This window comes from Lynx canadensis, chromosome C2, assembly GCF_007474595.2.
Source record: "Lynx canadensis isolate LIC74 chromosome C2, mLynCan4.pri.v2, whole genome shotgun sequence".
NCBI classification, from domain to species: Eukaryota; Metazoa; Chordata; class Mammalia; order Carnivora; family Felidae; genus Lynx; species Lynx canadensis.
The window spans coordinates 16,805,973-16,829,997 of record NC_044311.2 but is presented as its reverse complement, the minus strand read 5'-3'; the positions used below and the strand labels follow the sequence as shown (position 1 = coordinate 16,829,997).

Below are 24,025 nucleotides of genomic sequence, written 5' to 3'. Positions count from 1 at the left end.
ACATAAGTTACGAGGAATGTAACAGCCAGGCGGGCGCACGGAGGAATTTAAAGGGTGGAGGGTGGGCTGGGGGCGCGGGGGTGGGCAGGAGGCGAGCGGGCGAGGGGGACATGCGCTTCCAAGCTAAGCCCGCGGCGGATAAAAAGGCGGAAAGGGAGAGAAGTTGGCGCTCAACGTGAGCCCGGAGCGGTGTCCCGGCTCCTCCCCTGCCCGTTTTAAAAGCACTTCTTGCATTGTTGTTCAGGTGAGAAATGGGAAAGAAAGAGGCGGCTTGCGCGCTCGCCCGCTGCCTCTCTGGCTGTCTGCTTTTGCAGGGCTGCTGGGAGTTTTTAAGCTCTGTGAGAATCCTGGGAGTTGGTGATGTCAGACTCGTTGGGTCATTTGAAGGTTAGCAGCCCGGGAAGGGTTCACCGAAAGTTCACTCGCATATATTAGGCAATTCAATCTTTCATTCTGTGTGACAGAAGTAGTAGGAAGTGAGCTGTTCAGAGGCAGGAGGGTCTATTCTTTGCCAAAGGGGGGACCAGAATTCCCCCATGCGAGCTGTTTGAGGACTGGGATGCCGAGGACGCGAGCGAGCCGGGCAGGGTTTGTCTGGGCACCGTCGGGGTAGGATCCGGACCGCATTCGGAAGGCTTTTTGCAGGCATTTGCTTGGAAGGAGAACTTGGGATCTTTCTGGGAACCCCCGCCCCGGCTGGATTGGCCGAGCAAGCCTGGAAAATGGTAAATGATCATTTGGATCAATTACAGGCTTTTAGCTGGCTTGTCTGTCATAATTCATGATTCGGGGCTGGGAAAAAGACCAACAGCCTACGTGCCAAAAAAGGGGCAGAGTTTGATGGAGTTGGGTGGACTTTTCTATGCCATTTGCCTCCACACCTAGAGGATAAGCACTTTTGCAGACATTCGGTGCAGGGGAGATCATGTTTGACTGTATGGATGTTCTGTCAGTGAGTCCTGGGCAAATCCTGGATTTCTACACTGCGAGTCCGTCTTCCTGCATGCTCCAGGAGAAAGCTCTCAAAGCATGCTTCAGTGGATTGACCCAAACCGAATGGCAGCATCGGCACACTGCTCAATGTAGGTTTATTTTTTCCCTTCTTCTACCAAGAAAAAAAAAAATGAATTGTCTCTCTTGCATGCAATAAAGACATTGGAAACAAACTGCATTGGTAGCAAGACAAAGGATTTAATGATTTAATGCTGAAAGGGTGTGATATGCTGGCGTGCATATTGATTCCCTCTTGCTGAAAATTTCCTGTTAGATGTTTTCTTCCCAAACAGCCCCTCCCGACCCCCCGCTCCTCTCCTTACCAACCTTACAGTCTCTTGAAAACAGTTTTAAAAAGATGCATGGAGTGGGGGGGGTGGGAGGGGGGGAAGTAGAGTGTGACCACAGGACTTTGAAACATTCTTCAAGTAAGGCAATTTGACACATTGTGCAGTTTTTACTAAGATGTATGCAGAGGGGAATTTAACTTTGCTGTTCTTTGGATTAGCTGCTAGTTGTATATATCCCCCCCTTGTGTGTTTCAGCAGTCCAAAGTAATTAAAATATGACATCGTCCTTGCAAGGAATTTAGCCTAATTAGGGTGGCTCCTGCTCTTGCAGTTCATAAACCACCCGTTAAAGCTGCTGCTTCCAATGTTTTCCTTGCTAAGGAAAGGCAATATTTCTTAGCATTGACCCTGCTGCCACCTTTCCGAGTCACTTTGTTGCTCTAAGAAGTTGCTGTTTTGCTAGAAAACTACTGGCAATGAACACCCCTTGGGCTGAGCCATCCATTATTTCCATATCTTGCAATTCAGCCCAGAACCTGGACATCATTTAAAGGGAAGGAAATCTAAGTGGAGTAGCCCAGTTTTTTAAAAAAATATTGACTATTTGGTTATCTGATCCTGACACGATGCCGAGGCACGCATCTGGTCAACAGTAGTGTGGCTGCAGGCTTGAGAAATGACCAGAAGTCCCAGAAAATCCCACGTTCGGGTGGCTGTGGTGGGAGCCTGCAGGATGCATCGCCCCCCTGACAGTGATTTAGATAAATGGCTCAGCTATCTATCAAAATGTTTTTAGTACTTTATTTGACAATTCATTGGCGCATTAGCCTGAAAATGACATTTTAAATCTTTGTTTTCAAAGAGGTCAAAGTTTAACTGGAAGAAATTGAGTTTTCCTAATAACATGGTGGCTTATGTAAAGAGGGAGAAGAAAAGGGAGAGAGCGGGGACAGTGACCAGATTTAAATTGCTCTCTGTGAAACTTTTTCTTAGCAATAAAGACTTGCTTCTTGGGCCAGGAAATCAACAGGTTTGTAGCCGAAAAATCAATAACCATTTGATGCCAACCGATTGGCTGTCTGACTTAATATTTGTTAGAGCCATAACCAGGGCAAAAAGAAAATAATTTTCAGAAGGCGTCTTCATCTCAAATGCCTTCTCTTTCCTGCTGCCTGTGTTCTTTCTGAAGAAGTCAAAGAAACTGAGTTACAAAATAATTGTACAACCCACCAACAGATCTTTGAGACCTGTCCTCTGTAGCAGTTAAAACAATGTGAACAATTTCACTTGGAATCTCAGGGAACCGGAGCTCTTGAGAAAACTTTTTGGTACAAGAAAAAGTTCTGTAAGACATATTTTTTAACGAAGGGGAAAAAAATGTTCAGGACCCTTGGCGGAAAGCTATTAGACTTAATAGAGCCTTTACAAGTAGACAGTCTCCCTTTGTAATTAACCCTCCAAACATGCCTATTAAGTTGTAGGAGTAGGGGGAAAAGCTTTGTTTGTTCTTGAACAAGTTAAACAAGGGATTTGCCTTATCTGAGGAGAGCGAGTGGTGAATGTGTCATTTGCCTAGGGCCAGCCGATAAGCAAGAAGTGTCGATAACAGCAAAGTTCAGCTAATCAAAGAAACTTGCATTAGAAAAAGTAAATAAAGGCATTTGACAAAGGGATTTCAGAAATTCCAGTGTCTTATTTTTGTAAGCAAAGCAATTAGTGTTTATTGTGGTCAATTTCGCAAGGGCTGGAAAAGCACACCCCAGCTATAGGCTAAATGAATAAATTGTAAAAATTGCTTTTGCCCCTGCAGAGAGTTGCTTTATCCTCCATAAACCACTTTATGACCCTGCGTTTAGTTGTTCAGGAGATTAAGTTTTTAAGCATAAATAAAAATTCTAACAAATGTCTGCCACATGGTGTTTGGTTCAGGGTGGCATAGCTACTTAGGACTTGTGAAATAAAAGCATATTAGGGCTTCGTTTGGATAAAAAAGAGCATAAAAACCACAAGCTTTTCCATTGTACTTAATGACTGTTTTGACGAGAAGCAGATCTGTTTACGCTCTTAACACAGAGGAAACAGTGGGCAAGGAGAAAAAAAAATCGTACTAAATCCAACCAAAAGTATTTTCTGCCTTGAGATTCTGTTTTTTCGTGTGTGTGTGTGTGTGTGTGTGTGTGTGTGTGTGTGTAGTAATCAGAGTAAACCCTTTGCATGTAAAACGCACCAGAAGCCGTCTTTGAAAGGTGTTAGAATATTCTTTTTAGTTTCTTTTGTAATTTTAATGACAGAAAATGGCATGCGAACCAGCTACCGGTTTGAGTAGGGCCTGTGAATTGCTTGTTATAAAAATTTGAAGTCAGGATTAGCGGGCTACTAAGGGAATGTGGTATAAATAATACGATTTAAGACTGCCCCTGGAAGGTATCATAGTCACAAAGTTTGTATTCAGATGCCTCGTGGATTATCTTGGTTTTAGGGCCTGCTCCAGATGTTTTCAGCATTAATTGCTCAGTGGGCATAGGATAAATCCTAATATTTGTGGTCTAAATATAGTTGCTTTCGGTGAAATCATGAGTGTGACAACTTCTTGGCCTTCTTCCCTGTCCTCTACATACTCAGCACATCAAAAGAAAAAAGAGAAAAGAAATATTTTCTTTTTGAAATAGTATTTTGCCCATTAATGAGGAGAAATCTGTTTTAAAAACAAACAGTGATGTGTGATTAAGGAAGGAAGAAAAGTTCCCTTCTCAAAGCCCTGGGACCTGAATTTTAAGTATTAAACAGTATCCAAATCCTCTCCTAGTGAGATATAAATTGGGGTCAAAGTGGCAAAATCAAAGATACCCACTGAAAGAGAGACTAAGTAAAGACTGACAGCCACCGTATGAATTGAATGGGGTTTTGAATAAATATTTCGATGAAAAGGCTCAATTGTTTTTCTAAAGTAGGACATAATTTTCTGCTTCTCAGCCACATGACAGTGGTAACTAATACCATCAGAAAGGAGAAAGAAAAGGGACTTTTGCTTACATCTCAGAGTGCAGGATAGGGTCGTCTGAAAATAAGCGGAAATTTCACTAAGTTTTCCTTCCCTGTAGGAAAAAAAAAAAAGAAATACTAAAATTTTGTACACATGCTGATAACTTGGTACTTTGGGTAGGGAGGTATTGATGTGTAAACTAGAAGGAAAAAAAAAAACACATGAGTTTAAATTTTATCGCCAGAAAATTGTAGATTCCAGAAAATAAAACAGGAGAGGTACACGTCTGTCCGCTTAAACTTCGGCTATGGAATTGGTCTGGAAGCGCCAGTTAGAATTTGATTTGCCAGTCCAAATGCAAAGCCGTTGTTTTGAAAGAGGCCTTTTTTTTTTTTTTTTTTTTTGTCCTAATTAGATAAATGACCAGAATGGCCATTTCTGATAGGCTAACCGATCTGAATCAAAAGTTTTCTTCTCATTTCTGGAAGCCTGGCTCTGACCATATATAACCAGTCAGTATTGTCATGAACTTTTCTTTAAAACAAAAAAGTAAAAGAAAGTTCTTCTGGATATCAGATGCTTGTAATTTGCCTTCAACATATTAAGCCCCTGGGATGATTGAAAAGGGAAGAAAATCTTACCGTTTTCCCTTTTGTACATTCCACAAGCATCAGTAAACTATCTCGGAAGAGAAATACACGATGAATGATAAAGATTGTAACTTCTGCTCTCAAGGCATTTATAATCTTTGAAATCAGATTTTTTTTTTTTTTTTTTATAAAAGGCTAGGAATTTTTTAAATCAGAGAGTTACTCTCAAGGAGAAAGATGGAGATGTGAAACCAAGGTGCAAAATATAAAACGCTCTTCAAATCACATAGGGCTTATTAAACAATAAATGCAGTATTCATTTTAGAACATCTTAAAAAGAATCCTATAGAGTTTGAGTTACATGTAAGTGCCAATAAATTTATCTTTAAATGACATTTTTCTACTTTAAATGTTCTACTAGAGATTCAGTTAACTATCAATTAAATACATTCTTTCAGAAATGGGAGCTTTTGAGGAAGGTTAATCAGAAAAATCTTGGCTGAAAACCTTTCCAAAAGATATTAATGTAGGATCTTGCCTTTCAGATTATAGTGTAGTTAGGGCAATCGTACGTCTCTGATTTTCTAGAGTAACCCACTTTCAGATATACTGCCACAATTCCCACATAAATCATTGAAATATGCCAGATATTTCAATATTACGAGATTTCCAAGGCTGCCCCTTGAACCCAGGAGTGGCACAGAATGTCTTTGTTTGGATTCTCTGGTCAATATAGCTAGAGCGCTCACAGCTTAATTTTTCCATTATGACTGAAGATCGCCTTGTGCTTCTGGGTCATCCTTCTGAACATGAATTCCTTTTGTGGCACACTGTAGTTCTGTAAGTAGAAGGCATCCCCTGCAAAACCTGATTTAAGTACAATGACTGTGGTTCTCATTCCAGCGTGTTGTATGTATTGGGAGTGGGGGGAGGGAGAGAATTATTAAATTGAATTACTATGAACAAAGCTGTATCAGTTCTTGGCTAGCTTCTCCTTAAAAAGTTGAAACGGGCGGTGATGGAGAGAGGAGAGTGGAGTGAACTCAGGTTCCAGATTTATCAGTATCCTGTCTGTAAGTGGCTTGGCCTAAGTACCTCTTGTTAAATAGGACATGAGATAACCTTCCCCATCTGTAAGATCTAATGACACAACCTCATCAGTCAATATGTTGCCCCGAATTCTCCTCTTTTCCTTTCTGGCTTCCTTACTTCGTCGTTAAGAACCATAATCCCCGCCTCACCCCACACCCCCGAACCCCTTTAAATGAATCAAAAATAAAGTTGTGCAAGTTCTCCCGACCTAGGAAGCAGTAAGGGTGACTCTGCAGGTATTATATTATTTATCTTGAGCTTTCAGAGCTTCTTAGAGGAGAATTCAAACAGGCAATGGAACTGCTGACTTGCTTTTTTTCTCTGGACTTGCAGGGTGGGGAGCTGAAAGGGGGGCCATTCAGTAAGATAAGACTCTTGGTCCCCTGCACGATAAGGCGAGGATAACAGGAACTGACGTCAGCCAGGCAAGCCAGCCTGGCCAAGCATTTCCTCTAGTCAGGGCACATGGATTCCAGGAGTCTCCAGGCCTCCCCCATTGCTGACACACTGAACCAGCGGTGGGGGGGGGGGGGGGGGTGGAGGCACGAGGAAAGCTAATTTTAACAGGAGTGACAGTGGGTGACCACGTACGTCCCTCACGCCCCAAAGGAAATTTCTCTAAACAGAACAAAGAGTCACTTGGGTGGGAGTGATTTTAATAAAAGCAGATTCTGAGAGTATAATTGCAATTTTATGTTGTCCTAGAATAGATCCTTGTTTCCCAGCTGTCCACAGTTTCCCTCTGATGTGTCTGGAGAAGGTCTCTGCAGCAGTCCCCAAATCCTATCCCCCATGAACCCCGCCAACTGCCTCTGTATAACAAAATGGGAAGGAATTCACATTGTCAGAGTTAATCCCTGGTATTCCTATTTACTTTCCTAAGTACCAAGTTCCCACCCCCATCCGCATCATATGACAGACAGCTTTGCTAAAGCCATTTCATTTGCCACCAGCCCTGACAGCCCCCAGCAGTGTTTGCTCTCCTCTTTCGGTCTTCCTTTTTTCTTAAACTCACATTATTCTTGCCTTTGCAAGTACCTGTGATTTGAGGTCTGGGGGAGAAACTTGAATGAAAGAGCCGGTTTTTATTTTTTCAAGTTTATAGGTTCTCGTGAGTCTACTCTTTTCTTAAAGATAATTGTTGTTGTTGTTGTTTTAAGTATTGAATAAGGGGTTACTCTCCTAATTTGACTCAGATGTAGTGAAATGTTTGGTTTTGTTATTATTGATCAATTACCGTTCACCACAGATCACAGTTTACCAAATCAGAAAAATCCAAATAGCTGAATCCAAAATACTCGGGTAGAAATAATGCAGGCAAGACCAGATAAGACGGGGACATCCGTTAACTGGGAGGAGAAGATTTGGATCACGTTTATCTCAGTTTTTCTCTGATTTCCAGAGCAAATGAAGACCTCGTCTAACCCACGCCTCCTCTCAAAAATTGTAAAGCTTTTGGGGCTACGGTACCTATGTCTTGTTATCAAGGTCCATAATTATAAAAAGGCTGGTGATCTGAAGCCTGTTTCAGCTTCAAAAGATTTTTTAGGGTCTGGTCTATTGAAAAGCTTGGGGGTATAATTAACTAAAATGGAAATGGAGGCAAGTGAAATTTAGTTCCTGATGTTTTAATTTAGCTCAGTACTGCCATGTGTTATTGAAGAGAATTCTTAAAGGCAAACATAATTATTTCATTATGGTCCTCAGAATGCTTTCATTGGCTTTAATGACAAGAAGCTGTATAAAAAGGCATACATTTTAATTAGTCCTTCTTATATTTACATCAGATAAATAACAAATAATTGATGAAAAACAAGTCTTTGGAATGGATGATTTCACATAGTGCGCTGGTTACAGTTTAATGATGAAACGTTTCTCTGTTGCTTTGCATTTTAATTATCCAGACATTAACAGCACTGGTGCCATGGTGCTAAAATAGCGTTGCTGCCACTTTATTACGAAAAAATCACAATTAATGCCTATGAATCAGAAGCCGAAAAAGGTAGCTAGAAGCGCATCTCAGAGGAAGCAAATTGCCAGTCCCATTAATTTCACTATGCTTGTTAGCACTCCTTTTGGTCACTTTTATCTTTTATACTTCATCTCTTTGGATGAGGACTGTCAGGGGTTTCACGTGGGCTTTTATAGCCACCTCTGCTCCTAAATACCTTTCTTTCTCTCCTGCTGCCTGTTTGGAACACTTGCCCGAAAGTACCTTGCCAAATGTGTACCGGAAATTCAGAGAGCCTTTTTCCAGGGTGCATGCAGTCTGCCTTACCTTTGATTTTATATGAAAACCCATTTCACATGATTCATCCGTTTTGGTGTACAGAACACTAATTGTTATTATTGATTTTAAATTCCGTGACCATTACAAGTAACCCAGATGACTGGCAGATAAAGGGTAATAATCCATGGAGTTCTGGAACTGTTTCATGTTTGTCTGGAGTACTTTATGTGATCAATATTAACTGCCCCATTGAAACTAACTGCTGTATCAAATAACAGTCAATCAAATGAATGTGCTTAGAGATTATTTATTGAAAGCTTTAATTGTTCACTGGGGCCCTGCTTATCAGAGGGAACAATAGGAATTAGAGATAGGATGAACAGGTTTGGATTTGCAGAGAAAGTTGGAGGATGTAGATGAACAGGGCATCTCTCTGCTACTTGGGCAAGAGTTTCCAGAAACCCATGCTGGGCTTCTGGTGGCCGCAAGTTGCACGTACTCTTGCAAAGGTTCTCCTATCACCTGTCCATCCAGAGCTCTATACCTATACCACAAGAAGGTATAATGATTTTCTTGCTCTCAGACCAGAGGCTGTGAAGACCTGTCACTCTCTGAAAGTTTTACTGCTTCTGCTCTGCGTGCCCACTCACATCTCGTACCCTCCCATGTACCTCTCCACCTGTATTCCCTGCCACTGCCCGATGGTCTGAGATAATGAAAGTAGCCCGCCTTGACCCAGGATCGATTTCCACAGCTATGAAATGGGAATGATGATGTCTATGGTGCAGGATTTGTAGAAAGATCAGAGCTCATGTAAATGAGGAGTCTATTCTCGCCCAGAAAACAAAACAGAAGCCACGGAGTAGACTCGTGCTCTGACTCCAGCATGACACCTGTGGCTCACGTGTCTCTGCTCATAGCGAACCTGCTTTTTTAGTTGGTACCTCTTTTCCTCGACGAAAAGGTTCCTCTGTCTGTGGCTCATAACCTGGGTCACAGTCCGTCCCGTTTCTGTCACCATTTGGGTAACGCGGGCCCTGATTCGGTGGCATCCATTTACCAAGCCCCCAGATTTACTACAGGGGACCGACTTTTACAGGGGAGCCTTGTCACCTATGAAAGTGTCACAGTGCGACTTCACCCAGAGATGCTGTCAGGGGTACAGTCCGTTTTCATTGCTCACCGGTGGATTCGATCTTGTGGGGTCACTCACCAAACAGCTCTTGGGTGTCTGCCTTGTCCCAGGCTCCCTGATATGTTCTCTGGGTGACACCAACATGATTCCTACCCTGTCCCTGCTCTCTCTGGACTCCTAATGTCTGGAGAAATTGCATACACAAGTCCCTGTGACACAACCCTCTTATATAACACCAACACAAGTATCTCCTCGGGACTTTGAACGTGAGTCTGATCACGGAAAGAACTGAAACACCCCCGAGAACCACCAGCTGCTGCAGGTGAGGGATCGGGCGGGTGGAACATCTTTGCCACAGGAGCAGGCAAGAGGTTTTCCCGAGTGGAGGCCTCACGGGTAATTTCCAAACGTGGTGTAGGGAGCGCTGGAATGAGCGCGTACCTTCCAAAGTTGCTTCTGGAAGACCCTTATGTGGATATTTCCGGAGTGTTTGTTAAATGATGTTCTTTTGGGGTGGGTCTGATTAGACTGGCTTTTAAGAAAACGGTCGCTTATCTCTCGATCATTGTTCCCGTGACTTCCTGCTCCGTGCCAAGCCGCCCCCCGAAACTTAGTGGCCTAACAATTTATTATCTCATTAGTCTGTAGATGGACCGGGCTCAGCTGGGCAGGTCTTCTGCTCCACACGCTGTCAGCTGAGGCCTGCGTCTCTCCAAGTCCCGGCAGGCTCACTCCCCTGGCTGGCGGTCCGCGTCGCTCTCCTTGGCAGGGAGCTCAGCTGGGCCTGTCGACTCGAGCCGCTGCACGTGGCTCGTGCTTGTCCCAGCAGGGCAGCAATGATCGGAGAGGCAGGGAGGAAGCGGAAGCCCCCAGCCCTCTGAAGGGCCAGATCCAGAGCCGGCACGGAGCCACTCGCGCCTCTGTGGGCGAAGCAGGCACCGGGGCCAGCCCGCATCCCCAAACTCTGCCTCTCGACGGGGCAGTGACCGAGGAAGTGCGGCCGTCCTCCGTTCCCCGTAACGATCGTCACACGCGTGCCTTCCGATAAGAAAGAAACGATTGTCTTCTGACGATAGAGACTGCACTGAAGCACCACGGAGGGGTTTTCGTTCGTCGGTTTTTGGCTGGTTACACGGTTTCCACGGTTCTCCTCTGCCGCCTGTCGATGCCTTCTCGCCAGTCGGCCCTCACCGCTGATCCGGCGTGGAAGGTACGATGCTCCTCGTTTTACAGGAGAGGCAGTTGTGTCTCGGAGAAGGTGAGGAGTGGGTCTGAAGGCACACAGTAAGTTGTAGGGCTGAGGCTGAAACCACGGGAAGGGCTTTTCCCCATCGTCTGTGTGGACTGACTCACTCCCAGTTTAGGTCTGTCATCTGCATCAGCTGCGTGAAGAATTCCTGGAACGTGTTCTCTGCCCTAACAAACCCGAGTAGGGGCCCCGGACTGTTTTGGCGTGGGGGAGATGTAGAAAAGAGAGAAGTAAGGAACCGTAGCTCGCATGAGTTCCTCTGACTGCGTTATTTCTCTGATAGCAGCCACGGCCTCTTTTGTCCCCTGTCCCATCCTGTTTGTGGCTGAATTCTGCATTGGCCCCTTCCCTCCCTCCGTCCCTCACAGGAGTCAGGGTCTGCTTGAGTCTTGTGTTTACCAGGGAATCGCAGGACGGTGAGAGATGAGAAATGAGGCTTTGCGTCTTCTCCAAGTTCACCTGTAACCCTCCTCTAGAGACCACTGCTAATGATTCCTGCTGGGGGTGCCTCATAGTTAAGGATCACTATTATATCATCCGTTACTTAAAAAAAAAAAAAAGCGGGGTGCGGGGTGGGGGGAAGCTTCCTAAGAGAGGATGAAGTTAAATTGCCCTTTTGGAATTCGCTGCCTGTTTTAAAGTATCTGTTTTCTTTAGAGGGTCCCAAACCTAAGAAAACTATTACTGCTTGATGAAGTTTACATAAATAATTATGACGGTTGTTAGCCTCTCCCATAATGCTCTTATTTCACTGATTTCAGTGATATCTGAAATGTGATGTATTGCTCTCTGTTTTGGATTTTTATAAGCCATGTTCTACCTGTTTTTGTTTGTTTGAAATCTAATTGTTACTGAATTACGTATTTTGAGGAAATGGAGACAGATGGACGCATTGAAGTGACTTACTAGAAGTCACGCAGTAGGTTCTGAATGGAACCTGTAAGATGCCGTCACGTGTTCGGGGGGCACGGCATGGTCCTATGCAGTGTGTCACATGGTGGAGTTGGGCATTCCCCATGCGCTGCCTCGGCTGTGGAAGCTAGAGCTCCATTCCCCTCAGTTGTTCCATCTATAAAACGGATCCACAATGCTTACCTTGCAAGCTTACCATAGACTTAGATAAGAGTGTATATAAAGTACCTGATAGGTAATATTCAGTAAATAGATACCTTCCCCCTTATTTTCTTATGCAAAACTTTTTTTAACACAGAAAAGCTCAAAGATTTTATGGGAAGCCCTTGGATACTCACTACCATATGTACCATTAAAGTTACCAGTTTGTTTTCTGTGTTTCTACCCATTTCTCCTATGTGTGTGTGTGTGTGTGTGTGTGTGTGTGTGTTTCTGTTTTGTTTTATTGACTGGGCTCCCTTACTAACCTGGGACGTTTTGGGGATGAGATATTGTGTCCTTCTGTTTTCCAGTCTTAGTATCTTACTTAGTACCTGGTCAATTAACTGTGTACTTAGTACCTCAATTAACTGTGGTTAAGTCGGTGGATATGGTCAAGCACACCGCCGTTTGAGTGTACTAGATATCAGCACTGTCCAGAACTTCCTAGAGTGATGGAAACGATCTGTAGTTCTGTGTTGTCCAGTATCGTAGCCACCAGCCTTGTGTGGCACTGGATATGGGCCTCATATATCTGAGGAACTGAATTTTTTATTTTATTTAATTTTAATCTGTTAAGGTTTCAATACCTACACGTGGCTAGTGGCTACTGTATTGAACAACGCAGCTCTGTATACTCCAGCCGTTAATATTTTTTCAATATTTGTTCTCTTTCTTTCCCTTTCGCCATTATTCTTCTTTCCTATTGCTATTAAGGAGCTTTAATTATCTCTTTATGTAGAGGGTAAATAGACTGCAGGAGAACGTAAACAGAATACCAGAGGGTGGGGATTTCAGTCATTGTTTAACGTGTTTTCCTTCTGGGTGGAACTATTTTTCCTGGGGCCTGGCAAATGCATAGCACTTACTTTACTAACATTTTACAGAGCTAAACCAGGATTTTCACAGAATCCCAGTGGGCTGGACTTCAATTATATTTCTTGCAGTCATCACATCACTGTGGCATCACATTCTATTCCTGTGCTCCTGTGTCCTTGTTGACTTTCAAATGGACAGAGTATCTTCCAACATTTCCAAGCTACTTTCAACTCAGTTGAAACGTCTTAAACTTAAGGGAGGCAGAGAGGAACCGGCCACACTCTGTGGAAGGCTCACCATGTGTTCTAGAAAATGCCGTCCTGTCTCTCCCAGGAAGACCTTCTTCTGCTCACGTATGTGTGCTCTGCTTTGCAACCTGGTGCCTGGCACACAGTAGGTGCTCAGGAACTAAGCTGAGAATAGTTTAGTAGTAGCAGACTGACAATTCAGAACATCCCAAATGGTTTCCGCCTTGATACATTTGTATGTTTTAGAGTCACTCAGAACACCTGAAGGTAAACTTCCAGGGAGCTGTCAAAACTTGGTAAATTCAGGTTGGCAGTTATGGCGAGCATTTATGAATGCGTTAGCCAGAAAACTGGCCTGAATGGGCACAGGATGTTTCCTTGGGCTTCTGGCATTCGTTCTGATATCCGAGAAGCAGATTTTCTGATGGTCCCTCCTGTTAACCAGGACATGGTCCCTCCTCCCCCCCTTTTATTGTCGATCCCTAGAAATGATGAAGGTAAATAGACATAAGACCAGATTAACAATCAAGAGAAACTTTTGAACGAGGTTTGTTCCCTGGACCTGGGCACAAAGTTGTGATGGATTTTCATTAGAATGCAAAACCACCATCATCATAATTATTATTGATGAAGCTCTTACTGCCTGCCAAGTACACAGAATGAACGATGTCATCTGGGAAGCCCTGTTATCGCACCATTTTACGGATGAGAGTTCCCAGGCACAGACTAGATCAGGTACCCAACTCCGGTCTCCCAAGTAGAAGCGAGCCAGTTGCAAGTTCCCATCCCGGCTTTGCATTATGTGGGTTGCCTTCCCTCTGCCAACTATGCAAAGTAAACTCCTATGTGCTTTGCAGGAAGGGGCAATAAGAAGGTTGGAAGCCTCAGAACCCACAGAATAATAAAAGGGTTTCCAAGTGAAAGCTGGAAACAATACATTTTTAACAAAATGGGCAGTTACTCTAATTGCTGTGCCCCTACTGTTCAATTCCTTTTTATGTCCTAATTCATTAAATTATGTGCACACACAGGCTTATTATTTACAGATGTATGCACTTTTAACTGGCTCATATGAAACAGATGTTTCGCGAAAGGTAACAGAGAGCAAGTGATCTAAACCCTCCTTTAGTGAGTATCAAGTGAGTATTATAGCCCATTACCTGCAAGTCTTTTGCTATTATTTTGAACGGCAATGTCCAGTGTGGGGAGGAGAATTCAATCTGTCCCCTGGAGGAACAAATAAAAATACAACGACCCTATAAGCAGACATCTGCATCTCAAAATAAAAGAGGGTGTGTGCAGGTGACAGGCAGGTGGTGTTCACATGTGGGCTCAGGTGGATATGAATGAGCTTTATAAGCAGTTTGGGGGGGGGGGGGAGACATTGCATTACAGCCAACTTTTAAAAACAAACTTATTTATTTTTTTAATTTTTTTTAAATGTTTATTTTATTTTTGAGACAGAGAGAGACAGAGCATGAACAGGGGAGGAGCAGAGAGAGAGGGAGACACAGAATCTGAAACAGGCTCCAGGCTCTGAGCTGTCAGCACAGAGCCCGACGCGGGGCTCGAACTCACAGACCGTGAGATCATGACCTGAGCCGAAGTCGGACGCTTAACCGACCGAGCCACCCAGGCGCCCCTAAAAACAATTTTAAAGGGCCTTGTTCTATGATATTTTAATCATTACTGTCTTGGAATATGTAGCTGAGCAATTAGCATACTCCTTTTATGCAGAACTTCTTCATTATTTTTTAGATGGAATTAGTCCATTGCTCTTGTATCTGGCAGGAATGCATTCAAAGTATACAGTCCATGTCAAATTATTGTCTCCCAGATTCTAAAAGAGTTGAAATGAGCCTTTCTGCAGGTTCTTTGTGGCTCCACCAAAATAATCTTTAAAAAAATTTTTTTAATGTTTATTTTTGAGAGAAAGAGAGAGAGAGACAGACCGAGCATGAGCAGGGGAGGGGCAGAGAGAGGGAGACACAGAATGTGAAGCAGGTTCCAGGTTCTGAGCTGTCAGCACAGAGTCCGACGCGGGGCTCGAACTCACGAACCACGAGATCATGACCTGAGCCAGAGTCAGTCACTTAACTAACTGAGCCACCCAGGCGCGCCCCCCCAAAATAATCTTTAATTAATAATTATAGAATTAACGTATTGCTATGTAACAGACCAACTCAATACTGTGTAGCTTAAGACACAATTTATTATTAACTTTCAAGGTTCTGTCTCTCTTGGGGTCCTACATGTGGCTGCAGTCAGAAGCGACTGAGGCTGGGGCACCTAGGTGGTGCAGTCGGTTGAGCGTCCGACTCTTGGTTTCGGCTCAGTCACGATCTCACAGTTCATGAGTTCGAGCCCTACATCGGGCTCCACGCTGATGGCGCGGAGCCTGCATGGGATTCTGTCTCTCCTTCTCTCCCTCTCCTGCTTGAGCTCTCTCTCTCTCTCAAAAATAAATAAATAAACTTAAAAAAAAAATAAGAAGAAGTGACTGAGGTTAGACTTGTCTATGGGTTTGACCCCGGTGGATATTTCAGAAGCCTTCTCCATTCACATGTCCGCTTCCGCAGCTGACATCGCAGCAACGGCTGGAGGCTGCCATGGCATCTCTCTCTCCACATGGCCTCCACTTATGACATGGGCTCCCTTACAGCACGGTGGTCACGGGGCTCCGTACCTGGCTTCCTCTAGAATAAACATTCCAGGAAACCCATATAGAAGCTGTCAGGCTTCTTAGGGTCTAGCCCTATGTGTAACACAGCATCACTCTTGCCACTTTCTGTTGATCAGAATGAAATCAGAGTAACAGCTCAGATTCAAGAGGAAGGGCCTTACGCGTTGGTGTGGATTCCTGGAGGTGTGGCTCATTGACCAGGCCATCTTTGGAGACCACTTACCATACGACGAGCCATAAAAATAAATGTACACCTCCTTGTCAATGCAGTGTAGCATGGCCTAATAAAAATAAACGTGACCAGTTCACATTGCAAGGAACTGGGTGGCCTACGTCAGCGAACCGTCATTTCAGTGCCCCTTCAGAATATTAGGGAGCAGTAATAGTCACCCCTCAGAGTCCATTAAGATTTGTTGTTTGTGATTTTCTAAAGAAACACACAAAATCAGAGCAAAAAGATGGCTGAAAATATGTCATGGTGCATGTTGAAAGCTGGAGACCGTCACAACTGAAATATAAAATGGGGCATGAAATATTAAGTGGCATATCAGGTTTATTGCATATATGACCATGAGAGTGCATTTTATTTTGTCTTATGGAGCTCTAAAAAAAAAAAAAATCCATGTAATGGATTAAAGGTATTAAAACTCCCATATTCTGCCTGGCTCGGGGCCAGGGAACAAGCCACGATAAATAATCCCAGTGGAGAGAATATGTAGGAAGGAATTTTAAAATGTATTTATGATAGACATATTGACCTCCCTAACTAATAAAAATGTGTACATGAGGTTAGTTTTGAAGGAAATGTGCAGACCTTACACATTTATAGTGCATATAAATACTGTATGCTCTATAGCGTTAGCATCCTTAAAATATTTCCCACATCTCTGTGACATATGGCTGTCATACTCTATCTTTACCCTGGAAGCAAAGGAAAGCATGGATTTTATAGTAACATGTACAGTTACCATAAGAAGGGATCGTTTTAATTTCCTTTATCTTAAAGCAGGGGTCAGGAAACTAAGCCAAATCTGGCTCGGAATATGCTTTTCTAAATAATGTTTTATTGGTACATACCACGCCTGTTCATTTACGTCTTGTCTAGTGCTCCCTTCTCCCCACAGTGGCAGAGTTGAATCGCTGTGACGGAGACCATATGGTCCACAAGACCGAAAATATTTACTACCTGGCCCTTTTCAGAAAAAGCTTGCTGACCTTGTCCTAAAACATCAACACATTAATAAAACGGCTTAGAATAGAAACAAGTAGCTTTGTGTCTCGTTTAGAGGAAGCCTGTATGTGGATTCAGGAGGCCCATTCTGGATCAAGCCATGGCCCAGCCGTGTGACCTTGGCTAAGTCATTTAACTTCTCTGTGCTTCAGTTTCCTCCTGTGACTAATGGAGGGGAAAAAACGGATAATGATGAAAATCCCTGCTCTCCTTCACACTCTTGTCACAAGCAAGCACGCGGGGTGGCAGGAGTGCAAACACATCTCAAGTCCCACCGCCAGGTAATACGCGCTTGTTGGCGGATAACCGCCGAACCGGCCACAACAATCATCATTTGTTATCTTGGTGCCGCGTGGAAGAATTTCTGTGCAGAGTTCATTCTTTCACTCGTTTTTTTTCCAACTGATGCTCATTGAGTCCCTCCTGTGTACCGGGCGCTCTTTCAGGCACTGAGGAGCCCTGAGCGGGGCGTGAAGAAGCGGTTTCCGGGGGTCCTCTGCGCGGGGACTGCGGATGGGCTGGGAAACCCACGAAGAGAGGACTGTAGGGGCACTTTGGCTTAATGCCCGAGAGGCTGGGAAGGAAGGGACTGTTCAGAGAGAGCATAAGGCAACAACGCTGACACATACTGCTTCACTTGTCCTGGCTTTCAAGAATCTCTTTTGGAAGGAGGGATGGCCATTTGGGAAAGGAAAGTGGAAGCGAGGGTCGGCGAATCAAGACGTGAGTCCACCGTGTGCAAGAACGATGAGGAGGTGAACAACGCTGAGATTCGCCAGCCCAAGTGTGATCCTTGATGGTGGTACTTCTACTTGTGTAACACTGACGTGTGACTGACCTGGCGCTTGTGCGTGTCATCGCGTCCCTTCACAGTGGTTTATCATCTGACGCCCACAGTGATCCGATGAGGGGCACACTCACATTTTCTACAAGGAGAAATGGAAGCTCAGAGAGGTCAAGCTGCTCACTCACAGTCACACAGTAAGTAGCAGAATCAGGATTTGAACCCAGACAGGCTGGCTTCAGAATTCACACTTCCCATCACATGCCTTGACTTATCTGTAAAGATGGAAAGTTCCCTTGAAGGAAGGAATGTCCAAAAAAGACCTGAGCTTGGGGACCGCTCAGAGTTGGAAGATTGGGGAAAATTTCATTGTTCTTTCAGGTTTTCTTCAGCAATTTCTTTTTTAGGAACCACAAGTCAAACACTCTGCACCTCTCATTCTTCTCAAGAAATTTTGAAAAATCACTTACAAAAGAAAAAACACAACAGTTACAGCATCTCCATAAGCTTAATTCCATGTGGAAACTCCAGAATCTCTTAAAATGCCACCCAAATGCACCCCTTTGACCTGATGATGTGCTATGCTTATCCCCGGCACTAACAATATCTTCCTATTAGTGAACTAGGAGGTGCAGGGAGGGAGTTCACTGTCGTCCTGCTTCTAGAAGTCAGTAGACAATGACTGAGGGGGCTGTAGCACAGCTTTAGAATTTTGGATGTTGGTTTCATTCTTGTGCCAGTTAAGCTTTGGTTAAAGGAGTATATATGGTCCGCTGGCAAGAGAGAAAACCAACTTAGGGGCGGGGCGTCCAGAGCTGTCCCCTCCATCCCCCACCACCAGCCCCAAAATCTGGCAGTTGAGCAGGCCACATTTGGCCTGAGTTACTGCTCCTGACAGTGTGTAGAAACACGCCCTTGGAGCACTGCCAAAGGCCTCTGGAACCTCGGTTTTAGCTGCTGCCATTCTGCCTGCTGGGGGTTGGTTTCTCAGCAGGGAAGATGTGGGAGGGGTGTGTGTGTGTGTGTGTGTGTGTGTGTGTGTGTGTGTGTACCTTCTAATTCCTGTGTTTGCTTCTGGGGGACTTTCCTACTTTATTGCTCTGACTGGAAAGAAAAGAGGGCATTATTTCTGTACCCTTAGCTGCTTTCTCTTTTAGATTTCCAGTTTTACTTTGGGTCCTTATGCTGGGACAACTGTGTGTCCGTCTTAGACGTAGTCTGTATATTCTGAAACTCGCTGGCAGGGATGTGCCAGCCTCTTGCCGAAGGAGTTCTGTGTGGTCATAAGGATGTCCCTGTCTTCCGCCAACCCCTGGGTTGAACACTCCTCCTGAACCCCAGACCATTTGCCTTCTAATCCCTGCTCCTGGGTTCTCATCTGTGTGGTCTTGAACAGTGACATAACCACAGTGCCCCCGGTTTCCTGCCTGTAAAGATGAAATACTCAGTCTGCCTATCTCCTAGGGTCAAATGAGTTAAAATATGGAATATGCCTAGAACCTAATGGGGGCAGTGGCTGGCTCATAGTACATGCTGCACAAAGGTTAGCTATTAATATTGTCGCAATGTTAATATTTGACTAGACTCTAGAGACGTTTCTTGTCATTTTCTCAGGTAACCATATGAGTCACATTCTTTTTTTTTTTTAAGTATTTATTTTGAGAGCATGAGTGAGTGGGTGTGAGTGGGTGAGGGGTCGAGAGAGAGAGGAAGAGAGAGAATCCCAAGCAGCTCCATGCTGTCAGTGCAGAGCCCAACGTGGGCCTCGAACTCACAAACTGTGAGATCATGACTTGAGCCTAAATCGGGAGTCAGACGCTCAACCAGCCGAGCCACCCAGGGGCTCTGTTAGTCGCGTTCTTAAGATCGGACTTAACCCATCTTTTCCCAAATACTCTGAGAAGTAAGTGTTAGCTATTATTTTTGTGTTTGTATTTTGTGTAGAGTTCACAAATTGGAAACCCTGCTGTGTAGTAAGTATGTTTGCTGTGTCCACTTTCCAGATCAGGGAAGCTGAGGTTCCGGAAGCTAAAGGGACTGCTAGTATGTGGCAGAGTTAGGCACTTGGGTTATGCCTTCTGTCCGCTGGGATGCCAGGCCCGATTCTCCGGCGCTGTGGGAGATCATCTTATCTGCTGCTTCGTCCTAAAGCCTCCGCACAGGGAGCATCCTTACCCTAGATCAGGGCTCTTGAAACTCAGCACTATTTATAAATTGGGCCAGAGAATTTATTGGGGGTAGGGGAGCGGAGCAGGGCAGGCTTGTGCATTGTCGCATGTTTAGAAGCATCCCTGGCCTCTACCCACTAAATGCCAGTCGCGGCCCCCAGTTATGACAGCCACACTGTCTGGAGACAAAATGTCTCTTGTGGGGCAAAACCGATGCTGGTTGAGAACCGCTGCCCTCGATTAAGGAAGATGGAAAGAAATGTTGTGTGGGGGGGAGGGTGGTGGAGATGTAGGGGTTGGCTCTTACTTGCTGAGCGCTTACTGGGTGCCAGGCAAGTTGCAAACATTACCTCCCTTTCGCCCACAGGAATTTGAGGATGGTCTGCGTTTTCATGAAAGAGATACGAGGGCTCAGAGAAGTAAGGAAAACTGCATGACCGTTAAATTACTGGCAGAAGAGGGATCCAAATCCAGGGTCATCTGGCAGCAAAGCCCACACGCTTCCCAACACTTCCTACATACGGTTTTCTGCGGGCTTATGGTGTTTTAGTTCTTTTTAGGAATCAAGAAAACCCACACAGTGAGGATTAAATTGGTTTCAAAGTTATTTTCAGGCCACTCAAATGAGCGCACACCTGGAAAAACAAAACCAAACCAAAAAACTTCTTTGCAGCCTAAGTGGGGCATCATTTTGTTGAGAACGGTGGCTTTGGCTAAACGTTGGCGTAATCGCACTTAGCGTTCTCAGACCTGAGAAGATAGCAAGGATCCCCAGGTGACAAAGCATAATTTCATCTCCCTCTTCCTTGAACACAGTATTCCAAAAAGTATCCCCTCATAACTTTTCTGTTAGGCTGGTATTGACGTGGTTTTTAGCATATATTAACAGCACATACGCAAAGAATTTTGTATCTGAGATGGTACGTATTTTAATGCCCCAGTTTTAATCAACTTTATGTGCAGGAAATTTGAACAGATAATAGGATGTCATTTATTAGTGCAATAATTGCTTTTTTAGAAGTTATGGGGATCCTGATTAGAAGTGGAATATTGAACTGAATCATTTGGTGTTGAGATAAACTCTTCAGGGGGACCTTAATATTGCGATGCAATTAGCTTCATCTATACATGACTCCCGAGACCGGTTCCCGCATTTGTTCAGTTAATGCAGATCCATTTCTGATGCCTCTCAGTTCAGATCATTAATAAGTAGTTAGATGTGTCGGCCTGTTAAGTGGTTTTAAGGGAGAATTTATTTGAACCCTGTCATAAGCTATCTTAGTATGTCCTAGAAAATAGTGATAGAAAGCATCATCTGTTAAAAACGTCACCCAAAACAACCTATGAGATAATTTTCGGCTATGTTCTTTGAAGCAAGAAAGCGTATTATAAAAATGAAATGTAGGTGTTGAACGTGTCATGGTCCCTTATGAAAATATGACAGCACTTCCCATGGTAAAAGTCAGTCCCAGGAATAATTTCTGCTGGCCGTGAGCCCAGGCAGGTGTAGCTGTAATGCGGAGTGATTAGTGGATTCTGAGCCTCTCTCTCTCTCTTTTTAAAGCCCAAACTATCTCGTCACATTTAACCATGTCTGGAATCAAATCAGTGTTTGGAAAATTATAACCATGAATTAAAAGAAAGGGAGGTACATAATCCTGCAGTTCTCAAATTTGAGTAAATAGCCCTGAGCAGACCATACCCAGTGATGTTTCTAGCAAAGAAAATAAATGAGGGAGATGGAAAATGAGAAGGTAGAAAGGCTGTGGGTTTTAGTGAAATAATAGTGATGTGTATTAAGCCATTTCAGTCTCTTTCGCAAAGGCTGAGAGCGGTGTTGTGCTTTTAAATTCCTAATTCTAAAGTGCAGAGTTCCTGGTCCCTCCCCTCCCCGTGCTTTTGGGGAGGAGTTAGACGAGTTAAGACACGTTAAACAACTAGCACAGCCCCTGGCACCTAGTAAGTGCTCAGTAAATAGCAGATACTATTAGTTCAGGCTCTTCCTGTGCAACTTTGAACCCGCTGCCAACTAAAAGCCACGGCCAGAATTCCGTGGGAGAGAGCGAAGGCTTCTGGCTTCTGGTGAGCATAAACACACACGCAGCCTGAAGTTCTCAGTGCATTAAGTACTTCACAAGGTGGAGTATTTAGTAAGGACCTGGGCAAAGGGGAAGCTGACAGAGTTCCCATGCCAAATGGACTCAGCAAAATGTTTGGGATTCTCGTGAGGTTAGGGCGGTAACAAGACATTTTTATGCCGTGGTGTCTCGAATGTTACTAACGTGCTTAGGTTAGGAATTATCTGGAGTGGGACGGGGGTGGTTACGATGCCTGTTTCCATGCAGCAGGCGTATCTGGGGTGGCGCTGAGAGTCTACATTTTAACGAATTCCCAGGTGATGGTGATACTGCTGGTCCGGGGATCAAACTTTGAAAAGCATGGCTTTCTTTTAAGGACTCCGAAATCAAAGTCTTCCTCCCAGGCCCCAGCCCCTGTTGTTGTCCCCTGCTTGTGTTCGGCACCTGTTGCATGTGTGGTCAGAATAGCAGGGATTCTCATAACCCAGCTCCAGCCCTCGGCCAGGATCCCGGGTGACCCGGGCAAACACACACTCCTTCAGGGTCACGGGCAGGTTACTGAGTCAAGACTGCCAAAGCCCCGCGTTGATGTTTTCCTTCTCTCCCCACCCCCTCCCTCCTTTGCCTGCCCCAAACCCTGGACTAATCTTGGAGCTGCTTAGTAACAACAAAGCCAGCAGCCGAGTGAGGCGAGACCATTTCAAAGCAAAGTTTTTCTTGTTTGGCAATTACCTAATTTCACAATGTGATTCACAGATTTGCAAATGCCGTGCGTGTGGAAACAAACCGCTTCTCCTGAAAGGTGATTAAAAGAGCTGATCCTCCCAATTCCTCCCCCACCTCCCGCCCCAACGAAGAGGCGACAGGAAAATTAAATGAGCGACAGTTTGTACGGGTTTTTTTTTTTTCCTCTTGCACGCTAACGTTTCGAGCCATGTAAATTTCATTTTAATAAAACGTCTACACCCGCGCTCGCACGCGCATGCGCACACACAGGCAAAAGGAGAATCTGGTTCTAATTACTTGTACTTTAGTTGAACTTTGGCGTTTCCTTTGACTTTCTCCCTAATGTATGTGAGCTGTGGGCCTTGCAGTCCTGCAGTGTGTCCACAGAAAAAGGGGGAAAAAATCCAGACCGGCTCTCTTTGGTGCCAACAAAAATGAAGCCCCACTGAATGTTTTGACCAAATGCAACACTTTGCTATTCTCCCTTAATTAGCTGAAATTATTCCCTCCCACCGGGTCCCGGAGCGCTGGGCTCAAAATTCCCCTGGGGCCATGCAGGAAATGCCTTTTACTTTACAACTCCTTTTTCTTTTAAGGCTCAGCTGCCCAGAGAGTGCATTAAAATACTGTCTTAATCACCGAAGGTTCTAGTAAAAAGGCAGGGCTTTCATAATGTTTGATGCCTGCCTGCCGCTAATCAGGCCCAACATAAAATCCTGAAATCTGTCAACATGGTTTAGGCAGCACTAAATTAGTTCTTACAAAGAAAAAAAAATAGTATACAGTGCTCTCTCTTAAAAATGTTATCTGCTACTTAATCTAACCTTTAGAAAAATGCCAAGCATGTTAGGAATCGTGAAGGGAGCTATTGTTGGAGACTTTGTGTGTGTTTAAATGACACTCAGGTGTGTTGTAACAACAAGGGCATTTATACTGTGTTTTCTCAGGTGAGTTAAGTACGCAAGTGCCAAGGCCTCTTAAACAGGCAACAGCATTAATTCTTTCTTCGGTGTTCTTTTATTTGGGGAACGACTTAACCCCCCAGAGTTGTGCGGCGTTGAAAAAAGCTGTGTCGCTTGGGAGCACTGGCGTTCTGCTTTCACACCATCTCGGTCTGTGGAGATTCCCTCTAGTTTGTTTTTGTTTTGTCTGCAGACCTCTGGATTTGAAGCCCTTCACAGAGTAGGGCTTCTCGAAGCGCTGTCTGCGGACCGGTGCCAGTTCCTAAACTGCCCGCTGCCAGTCCGTGGTGAGACAAGGGCGGGAACTGAGAGCAAGTGCTTAGAAACTCTCACAGCAATTTGACAGAGTTAATTTTATGTCTAGTACATCTTTCTTTTTCCCTTAAGTCGTAGCTTGTGTTTCAGGCATCTCCTTTCCGATGCCTTTTTTTTTTTTTTTTTTTCTGAAAATTAATGTTTTGTTTGTACGTTCTTTTCCTAGGGATTTGTTTTCAGTGAAGTTTATCACGCTGTGAGGGACTGGGGTGGGGAGTTAGAATGGGTCCTCCTCTACCTCAGATAGTCGGAAAGTCACTGATTTCAAGCCAGTGCCTTCTCTTCCCCCCACCCCCCCCTTGCCCTCCCTCTTACCCTCAGGAATTCTGTGGCTGGTTG

At 44.4% G+C, this 24,025-nt stretch overlaps 1 protein-coding gene across 3 annotated transcripts in view; it reads left to right on the top strand.

The window, feature by feature from the left end:
* Positions 1-443: 443 nt before the first annotated feature.
* RARB (retinoic acid receptor beta) overlaps positions 444-24,025 on the top strand; it is a 171,500-nt gene continuing 147,918 nt past the window's right edge. Inside the window, exon 1 of one of the 3 annotated variants that reach the window (XM_030330639.1) lies at positions 444-1,082. In XM_030330639.1, coding sequence (XP_030186499.1) covers positions 926-1,082 — 157 coding nt within the window. In that variant the 5' untranslated portion in view covers positions 444-925. Of the gene's footprint in view, positions 1,083-10,532; positions 10,572-24,025 lie in introns of those variants that run through there. The other 2 variants (XM_030330640.1, XM_030330641.1) reach the window with 2 other exon arrangements.